The sequence below is a fragment of the Cryphonectria parasitica genome (genome assembly GCF_011745365.1).
Source record: "Cryphonectria parasitica EP155 unplaced genomic scaffold M406scaffold_8, whole genome shotgun sequence".
Lineage (NCBI taxonomy): Eukaryota > Fungi > Ascomycota > Sordariomycetes > Diaporthales > Cryphonectriaceae > Cryphonectria > Cryphonectria parasitica.
In genome coordinates, this window is record NW_024468916.1 from 1072752 (window position 1) to 1091014 (window position 18263).

Consider the following 18263-nt stretch of genomic DNA (forward strand, 5'->3'; position numbering starts at 1 on the left):
GGCACAAAGATGGTCCCGCAACGTCTCTCGAATTAAGCAAATACTTGCCTGTCAATGGCGGAGTGCCTTTCGAGAGATTTTTGCTACCCGGGCGGCCAAGATGCGATACCTAGAATATGCAAACAACCGTTCGCGGTCGAAGGGCTGGGCAGAGATAGAGGATTGTCTTGTCCAAAGGCTATGTTGCATGAGACACATGCAATGTACCATGCAAGTCGTCGTGCCTCTGCGTGCCTCTGCATATGAAGTCAGCACGGGTATTACCAGGCACCTGCACTTATCTTCAAGGTCGGTAACCCCAGAGAAGTCCCATGCTCGGGAATTGGGTTTTGTCCCTCCCAAGTCCCGTGGGATATCTTTTCCTACGGCTTGGTAAATCCCACCACCATACATGTCACAGGCGAAGTCGGCAGGGAGGACAGCAGTGCCACAGTCACGGCGATAGTGGGTTAATGATGAGACGAGTTATGATCTGCGCCACGAGTCCAACGGGTTCCTTGGCCCAGCTGGCGAGGAGAACGAGATGTTACTTTCGCTGGTCCGGATGAGACGGAGGAAGCACCATCCCCGCCACCTCACCGACCTCAACGCCTGCTCGTCTCAGTAAAGTACTCCGAACCACTAGTCACCGTCGAACGATCTGCCGTACTCCGCGCCAGGTTTACCAACCTCTTCAGACCCACACCTACAGCGACGAGCACCACGGCCAGCGCAAGGCAAATCGTGACTGCGACCTTTGCCGTTGTGGCCAGCTTCGAGGTCCATGTGATGGACGGGACCACAACAAAAATCAAACCTAGAGTGCTGTAACAAATAGCTGGGATAAGACGTGGGGAGTTCACAGCCTTGAGGACACCCTCACGGACATATTTGCCCATCTGCTTCACGTAATCGATCCTGAACACGACCAGCACAAATGGAATGGCCAAGGCGAGGCTAATGCTTACTGAAGTAATTACAATTCACGTTAGCAGATGACCGAGGATCGGAAAGTGCGAGGATGACGTTGATCTTAGAAGCACTTGTCTGGCTTGAAACGAATGCGATGGTACACAATGCAGCTACTTACACATGTACTTGAGAATGTAACCGAGTTCAAGCTTGCCAGCCTCATTGACGGGGAAGGCATCGATATTGATGGCGAAGAAAGTCGCCATGAACGACAAGGGTAGCTGTGGACTGGTCAGTGAATTGATAACGGCCCAGCATTCTATGTCCTCTCTCTAGAGGAGGCCTCAGAGAAGGGAAATAGAGCAAAGGAAGGTGTAAATTTCTTCTTATTTCAAAGATGGTTGGAAGACGTACAAAAATGATTGTGACGACCGTGAAGACCATAAGGACCTTCCCCTGTCTAGCAGTCTCTAATGCTTGTTTATTCATCTCTTCGGTCTGCTGAATCTGCAATTCCGTGTTCTTGGCCGTCTCTCTTGCTAATTTGCGCGAAGAAATAGCCTCAGAGAAATTGGCTTGTTTCTGTTTGAGGTCGATGAGGTGCTTAAGCTGCCAGCCATTCAGTATCTCCAAAACGCCAAACTGGCCAAGCATACGCCAAAAGTAATAGACTCAGATCCGACCTGGCCTGGCCTGGTCAAGTTTACTCACCGAATCATGTGCAGTCCTGGCTAGTTTCTCCATCTCGACTATCCGGTCGGAGTGATGTTTGAGGCAGCTCAGGTCGATCATGGAATGGATCTCCTCGCTCTCGTGGTGAGAAAGGCTAAGCTTCCTTTTCCCCTGCAAAAGGACGGAGTCCAGCTGTTCTGAAGCCATCTTTTGGTCTTTCAGCACTAGTTTCAGAATCCGCAACTCATCCTGTATGTCTTCTATCTCAACAAGATAGTCAATCTCTTTTGCGATGTTGAGGTCATCATCCGTTGGCTCGTCGAGGTGGTAGGGGTCGGAACTCAATTCTTTCTTGAAATCGTAGAGGCTCTGAGTCGCGCCCTCAATCTACTCCCAGTCAAAAGTCAATTCATAATCATAATATTAGTTTTGGTGGACCACTTACAATACTGCCTATCGAGCGCTCGAAAAAGTCGAAAAATTGCATCTCCTCGGGGATCTGATTCTCGTCAAACACAGAAACACAGCAGGTAGCAATCAGACCAGCCAAGTCATAAATGGATGTGATGGGCTCTCTCGCTGTTTCTTTGAGATGACGCATGACTCTATGCTGGACATCCATAGGATCTGCAGCAAAGCCCTCTTGACTGTGAGGCCTAGTGTGCATGTGCAAGTCTTTCACATCAGTCGGTTCGACGACGATGATCTCGTCAATGAGATCCGGTATGTCGGGATCTTGATTCAAATCCTCAACGGCTGGGGTCATGAAGAAAGGCTCAGGAGGATCATCTGTTGGTCCTGGTGGCTCGATTGATGGGCCTTGTAGTAGGTCATCTTTAGGTAATACCGTTGTCACCAACGACGGCTTGACGGTTTCAGTACGCCACCTAGCAGGAAGACAAGTGATCAGAGTGTCTAGCTCGAGTCTATTAGCGAAAGCGACGAGAAGCAGATTCATATCAACAGTACTCATACCTCCATTAATGACCCACAGCCACATCTGATCAACCATGAAGATCTTGGGGAGTCCTTCTTGTTTAGTGTAGCGATAAACGACCTGATCTTGGTCACGTCGAGAGATGTCGTCGAGGTGGGAGTAGAAGTATTGATCTAGTGTCCTCCGTGGTTGGAATGGGACCTGTGCATTCTCTTCGGGGACTCCATAGCCGAGGATGAGACGCGCGTTAGGGAGTTCAAACATGTCAGGTCCGCGAAGGGTTTCGACGTATACCTTCTTTAACTTCTTCTTGGATGGTTTTGCGCGTCCATGGCCTGCAAACCAGGACGCGAACTTGAAGTTTGGTTGCGCTTTTGTTGGTTGGGGTGCGGAAAAGGCCGCTTCTGGTCCCAAGCCACCCCCTCGGACCCTAGGATTGAAATTAGGAGCCGGGAGTGGAGAACTTCCCGGCAGTGTATGAAGAGGTACAGGTGGAAATGAAGACTGTTCTGGCCGGAACCTGCTTGCATTTGGCGGTGGACCAGATGGTGGACGAGCAGTTGGTCCGTACGACTGGCGAGGCATATGAGGGACAACTCGTGAGCCAGGAGGAGGCCCAGGAAAAGGAACTGGCGGGGGACCTTGGCGACGTGACGCATTGAGAAACGCGCTCCCAGGTACAGGAGGAGCATGGGAGACATTTCTATTGAAGCCTTGGGTTTTCTTAATGACATTGAGGTATGCTGTCACGGCACTTGCTTCTCTGTGATTTGCGGATGTCTCATAATGGAGATATGGGATCTGGGGGTAGTACGTTAGCCGTTATGTTTGATTGGACAGTGTCCTGGAAAGAAATGTCAACGTACAAACGAGACAGCCTGCTCTGTCTTTCCACTGTCCCATGACATAGTCGGATCCGTCTGAAGGCCACAAGGTCAGCATCGCCATGGTATGTCTGAGTGGCTTCAATGGTTGCCGACCTTGAGAGATTTGGAAAACGGTCTCATATAAGAAAAGGCACCGGTTCTCTGGCGTGTGCCACGTCCTTTGATGGGACTGAGTCCCAGTTTTGACTGGAAGTTTTTGTCTGGCATCGCAGCATCTGGGTTTCGTTCAGCAAGCAAGCGTACGATGAGATCCTAATCCCCACAGATCAGTATGTTTTTTGATTTTCGTTTTCGTTCTCCCCTTTGATGAGTGGCCTCTCATACGTTTACCCATGCTATCTGTCCGCGCCAGTCAGCTCCGTATGGCCAATTCAGAGAGACAACAGTGGGATCATACGTTGTTTGCCGGAATATGGTACCAAGTAAAGGTTGGTTCTCCTCTTCCAGCCTTTTGGCCCCGAGGGCTGGCGGGCGTGTTGAGAGGTGAAGTCTTTGGAGGCGAGCTAAAGAGCGCGCTGGGACCTTTGCCATATATGAGCTCATCTATAGAGACCAAAGCTGGCTGAGAACGTTGCTCGCTGCGTCCGATGAAGAATTGGACAACGACTGCCTGTGTAGATCTACAAGCCTCCCATTTCTGTATGCCCTTTGGCTTCTCGGGGAGGCGCACATTCTTGAACCGCAACTCTGGCTCACTCTTCTTGAGTCCGATCTCTGGCCCTTGAAGCAGGTAGTTCTGCCGGAGGATCTTGAGAAGGCCCTCATCGTTCTTTGCGAGGTCCTCGGCTGTCTTTCCGTCTTCCGACTTTTCGGCCTTGTCTGCTCCGTGTTGTAGGAGATATTGAACCAGGTCTTTGTTTCCTGATGCTACCGTGATGAGCAAAGGCGTATGACCGTCTATGCGTTTCGCCTCAATATTTGCTCCTTTTTCGATGAGAAGTTTGACCACTGCGTCATGATTTTGCTCGCACGCCCGGATCAGGGCCGTCGAGTGATCAGTTTCGTTGACAGATTCGATGGATGCACCGTTTGTTAATAACTCAACAACGTCCACAAACCCCCTTTCCGCAGCGAGCAGCAGGGGCTTTCTGCCGTCTGCAGCAGCGGCTTCCAAGTTGTCACCTCTGTCCATAAGCTCCTGGACGAGATTCTTATCTCCAGAATCAACGGCAACATGTAGAGGTGTCCATAAATCATCGTCTCGGTTGCGCTCGGTGGAAGCGGGTGGTTGTTCTGTGGACTGGACCTGATCGGCCTCCTCCTCTGCATGTTCGTTATCAGCGAGAGCTGGCTCTCGTGACGACAACTGCGCCAGCTCATTATCTCCTGCATCCTCCTCCACTGATCCGAGCTCTTGCGACGGTTGATTTGGTCCATTCATTGTCCGCAATTTAAGGAAACACTTGGTGAGGGTTATGAGTTCACGAACCAAAACAAAAAATCAAGTCGAGGGGGTATCCGTGACCGAGTTTCTACCACTTGTTTGCGGCTGAACGCTCCTTTGGACTAGGGTCTTCAGTGGAGCTGCAACGCCTTGGTCGAGGTTACACTGCAGATTGATAATATATGCAGGTTGCCTAGAATGCTAAGCGCTTACCCTTATGTTAGGTATTACTACACTTTCCAAACCACAGGCAATCTCCTGCAGGCACTAGACTCAATGAGGAGGCTTCACCTTCCGTCAAGTCAGCCCCTTCTCTTCAGTAATGCTCCAGCGGTCAGCTGGCATCTTGAGGCCACACGATACGTTACGACCGTGTTGTCCCGATTGTAGCGAACTGCCGTTCTTCTCATAGTTCATTATCCGACATGGCCGTCTATGAGACGCCCACCTGGCTGTCTGCGATTCTGAGGTCGTCAAAGAAGTCGAAGAAGACCAGGGTCTCGCGAGGGTCTCAAACAAGTCTTCCCTCCTCCAGGTCGAGTAGGGTGCGCCCCTCGCAGAGATCAAATAGATCCCATGCCTCGAGGAACTCGAACGCGCCTCGATCCGCTCGGAGATCCAATGCGACGACTACTAACACGACATGGACCATGCCGGCAGAGAGGGGCTGGAGGAGGTTCGTGTCTTTCATTGGGTACCACCACCTCTTGATGATATTGATCACGGTTGGGATGGTGTTCTTCTGTGAGTTGGCAATCTATTCGTGAAGTAACAAGTTGCCTAGTCATGATTCAATGATCATGAACTGAACGGGAATTTCACACCCTTAGCACTCGTCTCAGCTGGTTGTGTCGTGCATGGCCTACGCGACATCTACCTTCTCTCACTGTCCTACGCAACCCCCGATCAAACGTCCAATAGCAACGTATCAGCGCTGCTTGCATCCGCAGTCGGAAACGCCAGTCACTCATTGGAAGTACGCGTGGGTTTCATTGGGGCGTGTGCCAAATTACCCTCAGGGTGGTCGTGTTCGCCCAAATTCAATACGATTATCAATAGAGTCTCCGAGGTATCGTCCGCGACAGTCGATGCAAATGCAACATCATCGTATGATCCGCTCGGCCTCGTTCATCTGGGCAAAAGTTTCAGAGACCAAATTATATTCGATGGACTAATGTGAGCCATCAACTACGGAATATCCCAGTAATCAGGCGATGGTATACAACTAACGATCTCCTAACAGGTTCATAGCAGTAGGCTGCAGTTTCATTGGTCTCTGCATCCTAATCATAATCGGGGCTGTAGGAGAGGAGGCAGCAACAGTGGTGTCCTCCGGCAGCGAGTTGTCCTCCGGCAGCGCAAGAAGCAGCAGCGCAAGAAGCAGCAAAAAGGACATGGAACGAAAACTTTCTCTGTTGAATGTCACGATATCGTTCACCCTAGTGGCCGCAATCATGGCATTGCTATCCGTCTTTTGGCAACATCTGGGAAGTTCAGGGGTGGCAACGATGGTCGCGGTCATGACAAATGGGGCTGTCAGGACAGGCCTCGGGTCTGTGGCAATGGGACTGGGCTGGGCTACGGTTTTCATTTATTTCTTAGTCTTTATAGGAAGTGTGGCCGTGAGACTCAGCATTGTGGTTATTTCAAGGATAATAGAAGATGAGTGAGTTTTTAGAGATTGGCTCGACTCTATTACGACAGTCATCAACCTTGCAGCTTCAAAAGCCCTCAAGGTCAGCGTCGATGGTACACCACATAGATAAGGCACAAATGACAAGTCTGCCTTTAGTGGATTAGAGTCTACTCATGCGTCAGTCTTGAGCATTTGTGGCTGCTGATAGGACTGCCACACACATGTGAAGTTGCTCCGCTCACCCCATATGGCTTTGTGGAGCATAGCCAGCCATGGTTACCACTAATGATTGTGCTAATTGAGTACCGGCGAGCACTTATACGGGGCCGGATATCATACTAGAGGGTCCATGATGACAAGCATGATAGTGGATTTTGTTAGTCTCTCTTACGTTGATACATTGAAGCCAGCAGGCACCGATACGCTTGCAAATAGCCTTTCATTGAAGTATGAAGGTCTATCCATATATGGAAATTACTATATATATATATATATATATATATATATGAATAAAGCACTACGCTGCGGGCGTCCAGTCATCCTCTGTCCGTCCACCACCGCAATTAACTCCAGCCAACGTTGGCCATTCGACAGCGAAACCTTCCAACAGTTCTATCCTAAAGAAATTTGCAAGCAACAACAGTTATTAATGCAACAAATATGAGTATCCAAGGTTCTGTAGGCCTCGAAACCAAAAAGGACGTCAAAATGGTTTCAGATGACGCGTCTCTCAAGTCTGCACAACCTCAAGCTTATCTGTCACCGTCCAAACACCAGCCAAGGGGTATCTCGCCTGGTGAGAAGGTCCCTCTGAGAAATAATAACCCTTCCAACCAATCGAACAGCCCAGATCCGGGGGGGAATACCAGGACCAAGGAGGGCGCAGAACGGAATCTGTGGCCTCTTGCATCTTTGTGTGCCCAGGGGGGTTTTTGAACATCTCAATAACAAGCCCCATTACAAGCTCGTCATATCAATCCGTTTTCTACTTTCCGAGAAATTTGATCACCCGTAAATCTGACTACCAAATCCAGTCACCCCATTGCAAAAGATTTTCGGGACTGCGCTGGGTGATAGCCTGCTATTTGGCCACTGCTAAGAGCTGGTCGGCGATGTTGTTGCGTGGATCGAGGTGACGGATCACTTTGAGCACTCATAGCTGTCGTACCTGGTCGAATTCTGATGAGGAATGATACCCTGGGCAGATGAGAAGGACCAACGGAACAAGAGGAGTGGAACAGCATACGTCCAAGAAGAATCACAACATCAATGATAAAGGGGTATATGATAAACGAGTTTGAATAATAATCGCTTCTTACGTGAGCTGAGGAACTCAGTCGTCGAGCTCAAGGCCATCAACCTTGCCGAGGAAATCTCCTTTGGCACCCCTGAGCAGTTCGTCCATATCGACGGTGCCGTCGGCGATGTACTTCTCGCTGACGCCAGTATTGACTCTCTTGGACAAAAGCTGCTTCAGCTGCGCTCTCAAGACACCAACCTCTGCCTTGGACAGTCCTCTCGCCTCGTCCTGCTTCGCCTTCCTACCGCTGCCTCGGCCGCCCCACTTGCCCATTTGCTCCATGTCGTCACTGTCATAGTCAACACCCAGCTCCTCCGCCGCGTTCTTCATCCAGTCGTCCTCCTTGCTGCCCTTCTCCTTCGCAAGCTGCGTATCGGCAATCTTCTTTGCCAAGGTCAAGCGCTCCTTTAAGCGATTCACAAGGCGCCGGTCGAGGTCGATGGTCTGCACAAAGAAGTCGGTCTTTTTGGCGCCCGAGGGCAACTTGGCTGAGGCGTGCACTTTGGCAATCAGCCTTCGCGTGGGAACCACTTCTTCGGGCGCACAGAGCAGGACACTGAGACCAGACTTGTCTGCTCTTGCCGTGCGGCCGGAGCGGTGGACGTAAGCGTCGGCGGCGCGTGGGACGTGATAATGAATGACGGCGTCGATGCCCGGAATGTCGAGACCGCGAGCAGCTACGTCTGTGGCGATCAGAATGGATGCTGTTCCAGGTTTCGCGCCCGTGAAGCGCTCAACGGATCTGAGTCGGGCCTTTTGAGGCATCTGGGAGTGTAGGGCATGGACGGGGAGATTGAGGTTTTGCAGCATGGGTACAAGGCGTCGGGCGGCACTGATAGAATTTGTAAAGACCAAAGTGCGCTGTGTGGACTGCAAGAGTAGTAAGGAGTAAAGGTAGAGGTCCTAAATGCAGAGTCAGCAACCCAGTTCGGAGCACGGGGTGGAAAGCATCTACCTTCTCCATTGCACCACATTCCACCAGGCCTTCCTTGAGTCCCTGAGCCATCTGCGAAACCGGGTTCACGTCGACAAACTTTGGCTTCTCTTCCCTGAAGTTGAGCTTCTTCAGGAGGTACTCCATAGACTGCGCATCGCTCATCAAATCGAACTTTCCCTTGCCAGCCAGCTTCTGCTGGAGCCCCTTGTTGAAGGTAGCAGAGAAGACGAGTGTTTGCCTTGGAAACAGCTCGGGTTCGTCGTCCTCCTCGTCCACCGTAATCCTATCAATTGCCTGCAGGATATCCTCGGCTTCCTTGAAGTGTCCTTCCGTGAGAAGCCGATCTGCCTCGTCTACCACCAGGAAGCTGACCTTCTTGAACGAGTCCAATAGCGCAGTGCTCGAGCTTAAGACTTCCCACAGACGACCCGGCGTTCCAACCACAATGTCTGCCTTTTCCAGTTGGCGCTGCTGCTTCAACACTGACAAGCCACCAGTGACGGAACAGACATACGGTGCAGTAGGCAGGCCGGCACATAATTCCTTGATGTGGTTCGTGAGCTGATGGGCCAGCTCTCTGGTCGGTGACATGATCAAGCCGACTGGTGACCTATCATTCTCAGCAACGCCCTCCTCTTGTCTTAACAACCAAGCCTCCACGATCGGTATCGAAAATGCCAGCGTCTTTCCGGATCCTGTGGAGGCTTTTCCAATGACATCGTGACCGGCGAGGATCTTCGGTATCGCAGCTGCTTGTATGTCGGATGGCTTGGTAAACTTCAGCCTTGCGAGTGACGAGACCATTCGGGGCGACAGGTCGAGAGGTACCCAGGCGGACATGTCAATATCCTCGGCAGAATCATCTGCCGCCGCACCGCCCTCAGTGGTAAACACATTGCTCTCCAGCTCCGAATCAGCCTTGGACGGCGCTGCTCTCGCTGTCTTCTTCGCTTTCTTCTCCTTCTTGTCATTTTTTGCCTCTTGTTGTTTCTTGTCCGTCTTGACTGCTTTATTCGATTTTGGATTTACTTCAGCATCGGATTGTTTAGGCGCGTCTCCATTCTTGCTCGGTTCCTCAGAGGGTTCGGGCTCATTATCGTCGAAGCCTTGGAACTCTTCACCGTCCACTTCGGGGTCCACGGCGGCCACAAACTTGATCGTGTTGCCATTGCGCACGACATCGACACCCGTGACTTCCTCTAGACCGAAGAAACCCTCGGCATCGTCAAACATCTCGGGGATATCGACGGCCTTCCATGGCAGCTTGTTGGCGTCGACGGCTCGCTTTGGTCTCGCGGGTGCTGCTGGTATGCCCTTCTTCTGTCCGACCGCACCCTTTCTTCGCTTCTTGGAAGGTGCTGCTATGGCTGGTGTTGCTGGTGCTGCTGCTGCCAGCTTTCTTTTCTTGGTGTTGTCGACCATCGTTCCCTAGGGCGCCCTGCAAAGTCTTTTTATTCGTAGTCGTTGTAGTGGGTTCTGGGAGTGTGATGCGAGGGGTGGGCGGCATCGCAAAAAAATACTACGACGTACAGAAGGGTTGTAGAAAAATATAAAGTGGGTCCAGAGAATTGCCCGCGCCAAGCTATACTTGATCGATGCAGGCCTTACAGCGGACCCCTGCCAGCGGATTTTTCAGTGATCACAGGCGCTGGAGTCTTTTTTCTAGTATAGCATTGATATGCGTAAAGTTGTCCTCCTTGTCAAAGTTTCTGAAGCCTTGTTTCATAGAACCTCGTCACAATGGGTAAATCTTCCAAGGATAAGCGTGATGCATATTACCGGCTAGCAAAAGAGCAAGGCTGGCGCGCCAGGAGCGCATTCAAGCTGTTGCAACTAGATGAAGGTAACCAAATCATCACTTCTAGCACACACGCCGCCAACAGAAACTGACCAAGCTGCCAACAGAGTTCGACCTCTTCAAGGATGTCACACGTGTGGTGGACCTCTGCGCCGCCCCGGGGAGTTGGTCGCAGGTATTGTCCCGGGTGCTGATCAAGGGTGAGAAGTTTGGCCGGTCGGCATGGCAGGACAAGGAGGCCCAGTTCCGCCAGCAGATGCTGCGTGTCTTTTCTCCGGAGAAGACCGCCGCCGTCGATGTTCAAGAGCTTTCAGTCCAAGGGAAGGATGGTGCACCAAAGCCTCGAGAGGATGTCAAGATCGTCGCCATTGACCTGCAGCCCATCAGTCCGCTGTCGGGCATCACCACTCTGCGCGCCGATATCACGCACCCTGCGACCGTGCCGCTTCTTTTGAAGACGCTCGATCCAGAGTATGACCCCAGCAGCATGACCCAGCAGGCCTCTCACCCAGTCGACCTGGTGCTGAGCGATGGCGCACCGGACGTCACTGGTCTCCATGATCTGGACATCTACGTTCAGTCCCAGCTCCTCTTTGCCGCGCTCAACCTCGCCCTTTGCGTGTTAAAGCCAGGCGGAAAATTTGTGGCCAAGATTTTCAGGGGCAGGAATGTGGATGTGCTCTACGCACAGCTAAAGTTGTTCTTTGAGCGGGTAGTTGTTGCAAAGCCCAGGTCGTCACGAGCTAGCAGCATCGAGGCCTTCATCGTCTGCTTGAACTTCCAGCCGCCGCCTGGATTCATTGCAAGCTTGGACGAGCCGCTTGGCGTCGGTCAGAAACTGCCAGACATGATCAAAGAGAGAACGTCACAGCTACCAATCATTGCGAAAGCGACCATGCAAAGCCCAGTGACTGGTGCTTGGGACTGGACGCCCGACAGTGGAGCTCAGCCCCGGGCGGACGGCGTCGTGGAGGTCGAGATCGAGGATGAGGTGGAAGCTCATAGGAGCGATGTTGGCTGGATCGCACCATTTATTGCCTGTGGAGATCTATCTGCCTTCGACTCTGACGCGTCTTACCAACTACCAGAAGACCATGTCACACTGGACCCTGTGCAGCCGCCCACAGCACCTCCATACAAACGAGCTCTCGAGATGCGTAGGGCAGCTGGAGGCGCATACGGCAAGACTGTAAGGAGCTGAAGAGGGTCCGAGATTTGTCCACGCTGCTCATAGTCTGTGGAGGCCCCGACCCTTTCTGCTTTCCTGCAGTGGAGGCACCTTCAGTGGTTAGATCTAGGGCCCTTCTTCTCTAGCAGTCTCAAGTTCGGGTCCGAGTTCTCCTCGAAGAAGTCGACCGTCCCAAAGATCTTCTCATACAGCTTCCGGCTCTCTGGACTGCTCGAGAGGATCCACAAGGCTCGGAGATCTGGCCAGCTGTCCAAGACCTCGTTCAGGCACTTCATCAGGAACGTCCCTAGCCCTCTCTGCTGATGCTCCTTCAGCATGTACACGTCTGTCAAATAGCCGAATGTGACACGGTCGGTGATTAGTCTGGCGGCACCAATCATGGTACGCTTCTGAGAGTCTGCAACAGGGTCAATTGGACGAATCGAGAATAGACTGGCAACTTGACAATGTGCAAGCCATCCAGTCCGGCCAGCAGCGGCTCGATATTGCTCACCTTGGACGTGGTACACGGCGAAGACCAAGCAGTTATCGACCATGGTCTTAAGGCGATCCTCGGAGAGGGCGGTAGCCCACCAGAGCATATCGGAGCCGAGGGCTGCATTCAGGGCTTGGAGGTCGAGTATGGTTGAGTCTGTCGAGCACATGTATGTGGCATCTACACCATGATGCGTCCAACTGTGAGGGCCCGCCATTCTTTCTTCTTTCTTTCTTAGCGAGCTCTGGAATTATATCGCTAGGTGTATGGCTAGAACAAGACTATGTGTATCGCTCAACAAGTGGAATGTCAGAAGCATCAAGATCGAGTTTGATGGTTTAGAAGTAACTTGACAAGAATGATGACTATATCTGCTTGGCAGCGTGCGCAAATGAGCATTATTGAAATGCACCGACAGACGCCCTTCACCCCCCGTTGAGTCACCACATGGAAACCGCCTTCCGATCCCCAACCCTAGAACCGTCAGGTTTACCAGCGATATCTAGCCGCTGTCGGAGCCGGTTGCTACGCCGTAATCTCAAGATGTAGCGCGGTCATCGGCCGCTCGACCCTTTCGTCGTCTCTGTTTCGTCGTCCTAGGCAGAGACGACCAAAGAGGTATACGCGCAATAGACGATCCGCCTAGACTTGGAACTTGAGTAGAAAGGCTCGACTTGGCCCGGCCTCAGTTCGACATGTACCCGAACCCTGCCCGAGGCTCTTTAGTTAGTGTCCCGGCCCTTCAAAGATATATATGGACGACTCCGGATCGTGTCACTTGTCTGCTGTCTTTTTTTTATTGAACTAAGAACACATTCAACCAGGCCTTTGCTTCCCATTACAACAACTTCTACAAAACGGGATTAAAGCCACCGCCAAATCATGAGTCAATGAGCAAAGCTTTATTTACGTCTTCAATCTTTCTCATAGAAAAAAAAAAAAGATCCTTTTTTTTTTTTTTTTTTTTTTTTTTGTTTCAAAGTTTCGTCCATACATGTACACAAGTACTTCATGATGAAGTTGGAGCCCGGCTTGTCCTCCTCCTATAATGTTCATATATTTTTCCAGAATTCAATCACAGGCGATGGGCGATGCAAAATCCATCTCATGCTAGACACCTGCTGAATAGAGAATAGAAATACCTGATACTATGTACGCATGCCAATGTGATTAAATCTATGTCCCTTGTTCAGAAAGCAGACTATTCCATGGCCGTGCAGATTTTGAAGATGATCTCGCTATGATGAACATGTATACGCGACCTGGAGATAGCTTAGTTCTAATGATCATGTGTAGGTCATCATGTCCAAATTAAGTCAAACATCTCTTTCGTGCACGTACGTACATACTAAGTAGATTGCTCACAAACTAGGATCCCACCGTCTTGTTTTACGTGCGTACGGTATGGAAAGCCTGAAATAGCTGGGCACATGAGTGTACCAAAGTGCTCAAGTGGACATAAGCGCTTCATGTCGAGGTCATTGACATACACACCACCTAAAACACCTACTTAAACACATATCAATGCGAAAGAGCTAGGAACGGTCCGTCAAGAACCGGTTCAAAGGTGCTCAAAAAATCGATCGTCGGTCCTAGAGAGAAAGCTAAGACGGTGCCCTTGGGCAAACAAGAATAACTCCAGCTCAGAAAGGATATATAAAGGCAGACAATCTCCCTTGAGGAGGCCGTACTCTTCTGATCTTGTCTCTTCAACCGAAGCAAAAAGAAGAACACTCCACCTGTCTTTTCTTCCTGTGTCTTCTTGGACCTTCTTGTCGTGCCTTCTTCTTGGATCTTCTTGTCGCGCCTTCTTGTCGCGCCTTCCTGTCCTGCCTTCCTGTCCTGCCTTCCTGTCCTGCCTTCTTGTTGTGCCTTCTCGTTGCTCGGTGACCCGTCCGTCACCATGAAGTTCTCTTTCTCGGTTTTTTTTCTTTCCTGGGCGCTGCTGCTGGCTGAGATCGCCGCAGCGGCGCCCGTCGCCTCCGGCATGGAGGTTAACCGCCCGCCACTTGTGGTGGGCTGCAGGTTCAGCTTTGTCCCGTTTCGCCCGGAGTGCCGTGCCAACAATGACACATCCCCCACTGCCCCTCTGCCTGGTCCCGGTCTTGACTTTGGTTGCACCTGGGACGACAACCACCCGCGGCTTCCCAAGTGCCACTTTCACTGGGGGGGTTCACGCCCCAAGGCCCCGACGACAACCCCGACCCCCTCCACCACCAGCAGCCCCGTCGTCGTCAAGCCGACTGAGAGGCCGACTTCGTCGGAGCCGGACGTGACAGTGACGACGACGACGACGGTTACTTGGGTCAGCTCGGAGCCCACCGCCCCGACATCGACGACGACAACGGTGGCTCAGCCCAGCCCGACCCCGAGCGACCGGTGGACGGCAACGCCGACCAATTCGGGGCCAATCGCTCCGACAACTGTGACGGCGACCGTGACGGCGACAGCGACGGTCCTTCCTGTTCCCGAGCCCAGCGACGGGTTAAGCTGGACGACGACCCGCCTTTCCTGGTGGCCCAGTCGCAGTTTGAATCCAACGACGACTTCACGGGCTTCCATTGAGCCGAGTAGCTGGTCGACGGTGACCCGACCTGGCTTGAAGCCCACCTCCTCTGGCTTCTTGCATTCCTCGTCCTCGTCTTTGGCTCCGTCCTTGTCCTCATCTTTGGCTTCACCCTCGACATCGGCTTCTTCTTCTCCTTTGCCTCCTTCTTCCTCTTCTTCCTCTCCTTCCTCTCCTTCCTCTCCTTCCTCTCCTTCCTCTCCTTCCTCTCCTTCCTCTCCTTCCTCTCCTTCCTCTCCTTCCTCTCCTTCCTCTCCTTCCTCTTCCTCGGACTTGGGGTCTCCCACCTCGCTGTCCTCCTCCTCCGTCTCCTCGTCGGTCAGGTCAAGGCCTACATCTCGCCCACCACCCAAAATGGATGGGCCAGGTCACGACGGCAAGAAGCCCGACGGGCCCAAGATGGACGGTCCGGGCCACGGTGGTACGGGGCCCGACAGGCCCAAGATGAACGACGGCGACCGCATCAGCCACGAGGACGACGATAGGAGAAAGAAGGATCTGGCCCTCGGGCTCGGCCTTGGTCTGGGAGGCGGCATCCCCGCCTTGGGCTTCTTCAGCTGGCTCGTCAAAAGTTTCACCGAGGCGCAGATTGACCGCTTGGTTGAGGCCATGCGTGAACTTGGTACCGACCTCAGATACCTGACGCCGCCTACCACTAGTTACGGTTCTGGGTCTCCTGGCAGTTCCTTGCCGGGGCAGCCGGGGCATCTTGAGCTCCCTCCTTCGTTGATCCCGCCTCCGGAAGAGCTGCCCCCTAACGTTCTCCCTCCTGAGACCCCTATACAGGTTCCCTCCCCTGAGATCATACCTCCGGAGGTGCCTCAGGTTCCGCCTCCTGCAGTTCCACCTCCAGCAGTACCGCCACCAGTGGTCCCTCCTCCTCTGGTCCCTCCTCCTGTGGTCCCTCCTCCTGTGGTCCCTCCTCCTGTGGTCCCTCCGCCTGTGGTCCCTCCGCCTGTGACGCCTCCTTTGGTTCCTCCTCCAGCAGTACCGCCACCAGTGGTCCCTCCTCCTGTGGTCCCTCCTCCTGTGGTCCCTCCTCCTGTGGTCCCTCCTCCTGTGGTCCCTCCGCCTGTGGTCCCTCCTCCTGCGGTTCCTCCGCCTGTGACGCCTCCTTTGGTTCCACCTCCAGCAGTACCGCCACCAGTGGTCCCTCCTCCTCTGGTCCCTCCTCCTGTGGTCCCTCCTCCTGCGGTTCCTCCTCCTGTGGTCCCTCCTCCTGTGGTCCCTCCTCCTGTGGTCCCTCTGCCCGTGGTCCCGCCTGTGGTTCCTCCGCCTGTGGTTCCTCCGCCTGTCGTCCCTCCTCCTGTCGTTCCTCCTCCAGGTGTCCCTCCCCCTGAAGCCCCTCCTGGAATCCTTCCTCCTGAGACTCCGCCTCCTGGGTCTCCTCTTCCTGGGGTCTCTCCTCCTGGAACGCCTCCCCCTCTAGGTGTGCCTCCTCCAGGCGTTCCTCCTCCTGGGATTCCTCCTCCGCAGAGCAAGCCTGACCCTTCAAAGGGGAAGGGCACGGGACCTGGCTCGGGACCTGGCTCGGGACCTGGGGAGCACAACCCAACGCCGGAACCTCCCACGACGAAGGAGCCATCGCAGGGAGACCCGTCGAAGACCAATCCACCTAATGGAGAGCCTCCCAAGGAGCAGCCACCCAAGGAGCAGCCGCCCAAGGAACAACCTCCCAAGGAAGATCCCCCAAAGGAGGAGCAGCCTCAGCCACCCAAGGAGAAGCCTCAGCCTCCCAAGGAAGAGCCTCCCAAGGAAGAGCTTCCCAAGGAAGAGCCTCCCAAGGAAGGGCCTCCCACGGAAGAACCTCCTAAAGAGCAGCCTCCTAATGAGCAGCGACCCCAGCCGCCCAAGGAGCAGCCACCCAAGGAGGAGCCCCCCAAGGAGGAGCAGCCCGAGCCGCTGCGACCCGATGACGTGCTCGAGGGCCTAAGCGAGACCGCCATCAACAAGATCGTGGAGGACACGCTGACGCACTTCAACCGCCACGCCGAGCCGATCCACAAGTCGCACTACCTCAAGGACCTCGAGCAGGACCCCCTCGGCCTACCGAGGGCGGTTGCTGCGCTCCAGCGCGCCCTGGGCCAGGTGGACGCGCAGCTGAGAGACCCGGCGTCTGTGGGCAAGTCGCTTGGGTACCCGACCTTGCGGCTGATGAGGATGGAGATGGGTGCTGTTGCGGGGTACTTGACGCGGTATATGGAGTTCAAGTGGAAGGGGGGTACGAGCCCGTGGAAGCCTGGGCGGTCTTTGATTTGAGGGGTGTTTTGTGGGTGAAGTGTTTCTTGTAGATTTCTTTGAGGTTGAGCGACTTGGTATTTCATTGGTCTTGTTGGATGATAATGTTTACAGTGTGGTAGCTCCTTTCTTTGTTGGATTTTTGTCATGGTTTTTCTTGGGAAACGAAAAAGTTTTGGGCGTCTAGCAGATTGCGAGCGATGAATGGAGCTTTCGAGAATCCTATGTGCTGTGAAAGTTAAATTGACTTTGCGATTACTCTGTCAGTCAGTCAGCCTGGATGGTGTCCAGCAAGTGAGTGTGTTAGTGACAACTATCGAGGGTTGACGATGAGATCTGAGAGACGAGAGACGGTGACGAAACGTAGTGGCAAAGATGATCTATTCGGCGGCAGCAACTTTGTCGGGACGAAGACGCGGAAGGGCGAGATGCTCGAAACGGCGAAAGAAGACGATCTAGAGGAGTAACATCATGATGATGATGATGATGATGCCTCAAAACATAAAAATGTGGCAAGCCCTGTGTTGGGCAGGCTGAAGAGCAATCTTAAACGCGACATTGCAGACACCTCTATCTAAACGGGGGGTATCTGCTCCAAAACGAAAAGCATGAGTGCAAAAGTTATGTACACAGTGAGTGAGTGTGAGTGTTACCAGTGACCCAGCCATGATGTTCACTGATCATCAACATCCAGAAAGAGGGATATGTAGAAGAAAAGAACGAAGGTCAAAAGGAAAAGACGTAAATCTCCATCCATCATGATATCTATACATCCACAACCAAGGAAAAGAGACAGAGAAAAGAAAAGAAGAGACGAGGGGAAAAAAATAAGAAACGAGGCAAAAGAAATGCCCGCTGAGATCCGTCGTCCAAGCATAACCTTACACACATACAAAGAGGATCGATCGATCATGAACACGCCCCGGGTGTTCCTTGACATGAACCTTTTTCTTTCATCATCCAGACCGACCCGATGGGAACCGACACGTGGTACGAGGGAGCAGCTGCGAGGCCATGACTGGTGGTGACCATGCAGGCCCCGTTCCTCTTACTTAAGAGAAACTCTGCCGCTGGTTGTTTGTGGTGAGGAGTTGGACACCCCCCCCCCCGGCCGTCTTTTCAGCCTGCGGCCCGGGGCTGCCCTTGGGCGGTTCTACCACCCCCCCCCCTTCCCCATCCGAACGAACCCATTATACACCTTAAGCACGTCATATGTCGCGAAACATGACCCTACGAGATGCCATATGCCTTGCTTTGATGCTTATTTTTCGGACCGTCCTCCTCTTCTAGGCCGTTCCTCACCTCAGATACCATTATTCTTCTTCTTTTTTTCTTCCTCCTTTCTTTTTTTCC

General features: G+C 52.9%; 5 protein-coding genes across 5 annotated transcripts; 1 reads left to right on the plus strand and 4 right to left on the minus strand.

The window, feature by feature from the left end:
• Positions 1–584: 584 nt before the first annotated feature.
• On the minus strand, positions 585–3201 carry M406DRAFT_74401 (uncharacterized protein; the record flags this gene model as incomplete). The annotated part of the gene is made up of 6 exons (XM_040925734.1): positions 585–946; positions 1070–1172; positions 1306–1500; positions 1603–1950; positions 2009–2673; positions 2844–3201. 6 exons carry the CDS (start codon positions 3199–3201, stop codon positions 585–587), a joined length of 2031 nt encoding a protein of 676 aa, XP_040772428.1.
• A 970-nt stretch (positions 3202–4171) lies between these two features.
• M406DRAFT_234289 (ankyrin) lies at positions 4172–4591 on the minus strand (the record flags this gene model as incomplete). Its single annotated transcript, XM_040915978.1, has 1 exon — positions 4172–4591. A coding segment is annotated over one exon (420 nt), but the record flags the coding sequence as incomplete, so codon positions are not given.
• Positions 4592–7686: 3095 nt separating this feature from the next.
• M406DRAFT_281448 (DEAD-domain-containing protein) lies at positions 7687–10112 on the minus strand. The gene is made up of 2 exons (XM_040918441.1): positions 8663–10112; positions 7687–8610 (listed from the first exon to the last, which is right to left on the minus strand). Exons 1-2 carry the CDS (start codon positions 10064–10066, stop codon positions 7741–7743), a joined length of 2274 nt encoding a protein of 757 aa, XP_040772430.1. The 5' UTR covers positions 10067–10112; the 3' UTR covers positions 7687–7740.
• Positions 10113–10384: 272 nt separating this feature from the next.
• On the plus strand, positions 10385–11643 carry M406DRAFT_265425 (FtsJ-domain-containing protein; the record flags this gene model as incomplete). The annotated part of the gene is made up of 2 exons (XM_040917735.1): positions 10385–10487; positions 10550–11643. The coding sequence occupies 2 exons, from the start codon at positions 10385–10387 to the stop codon at positions 11641–11643; spliced, it is 1197 nt and encodes a 398-aa protein (XP_040772431.1).
• An 80-nt stretch (positions 11644–11723) lies between these two features.
• Positions 11724–12323, minus strand: M406DRAFT_266713 (uncharacterized protein; the record flags this gene model as incomplete). Its single annotated transcript, XM_040917819.1, has 2 exons — positions 11724–12070; positions 12125–12323. 2 exons carry the CDS (start codon positions 12321–12323, stop codon positions 11724–11726), a joined length of 546 nt encoding a protein of 181 aa, XP_040772432.1.
• Positions 12324–18263: the final 5940 nt, after the last annotated feature.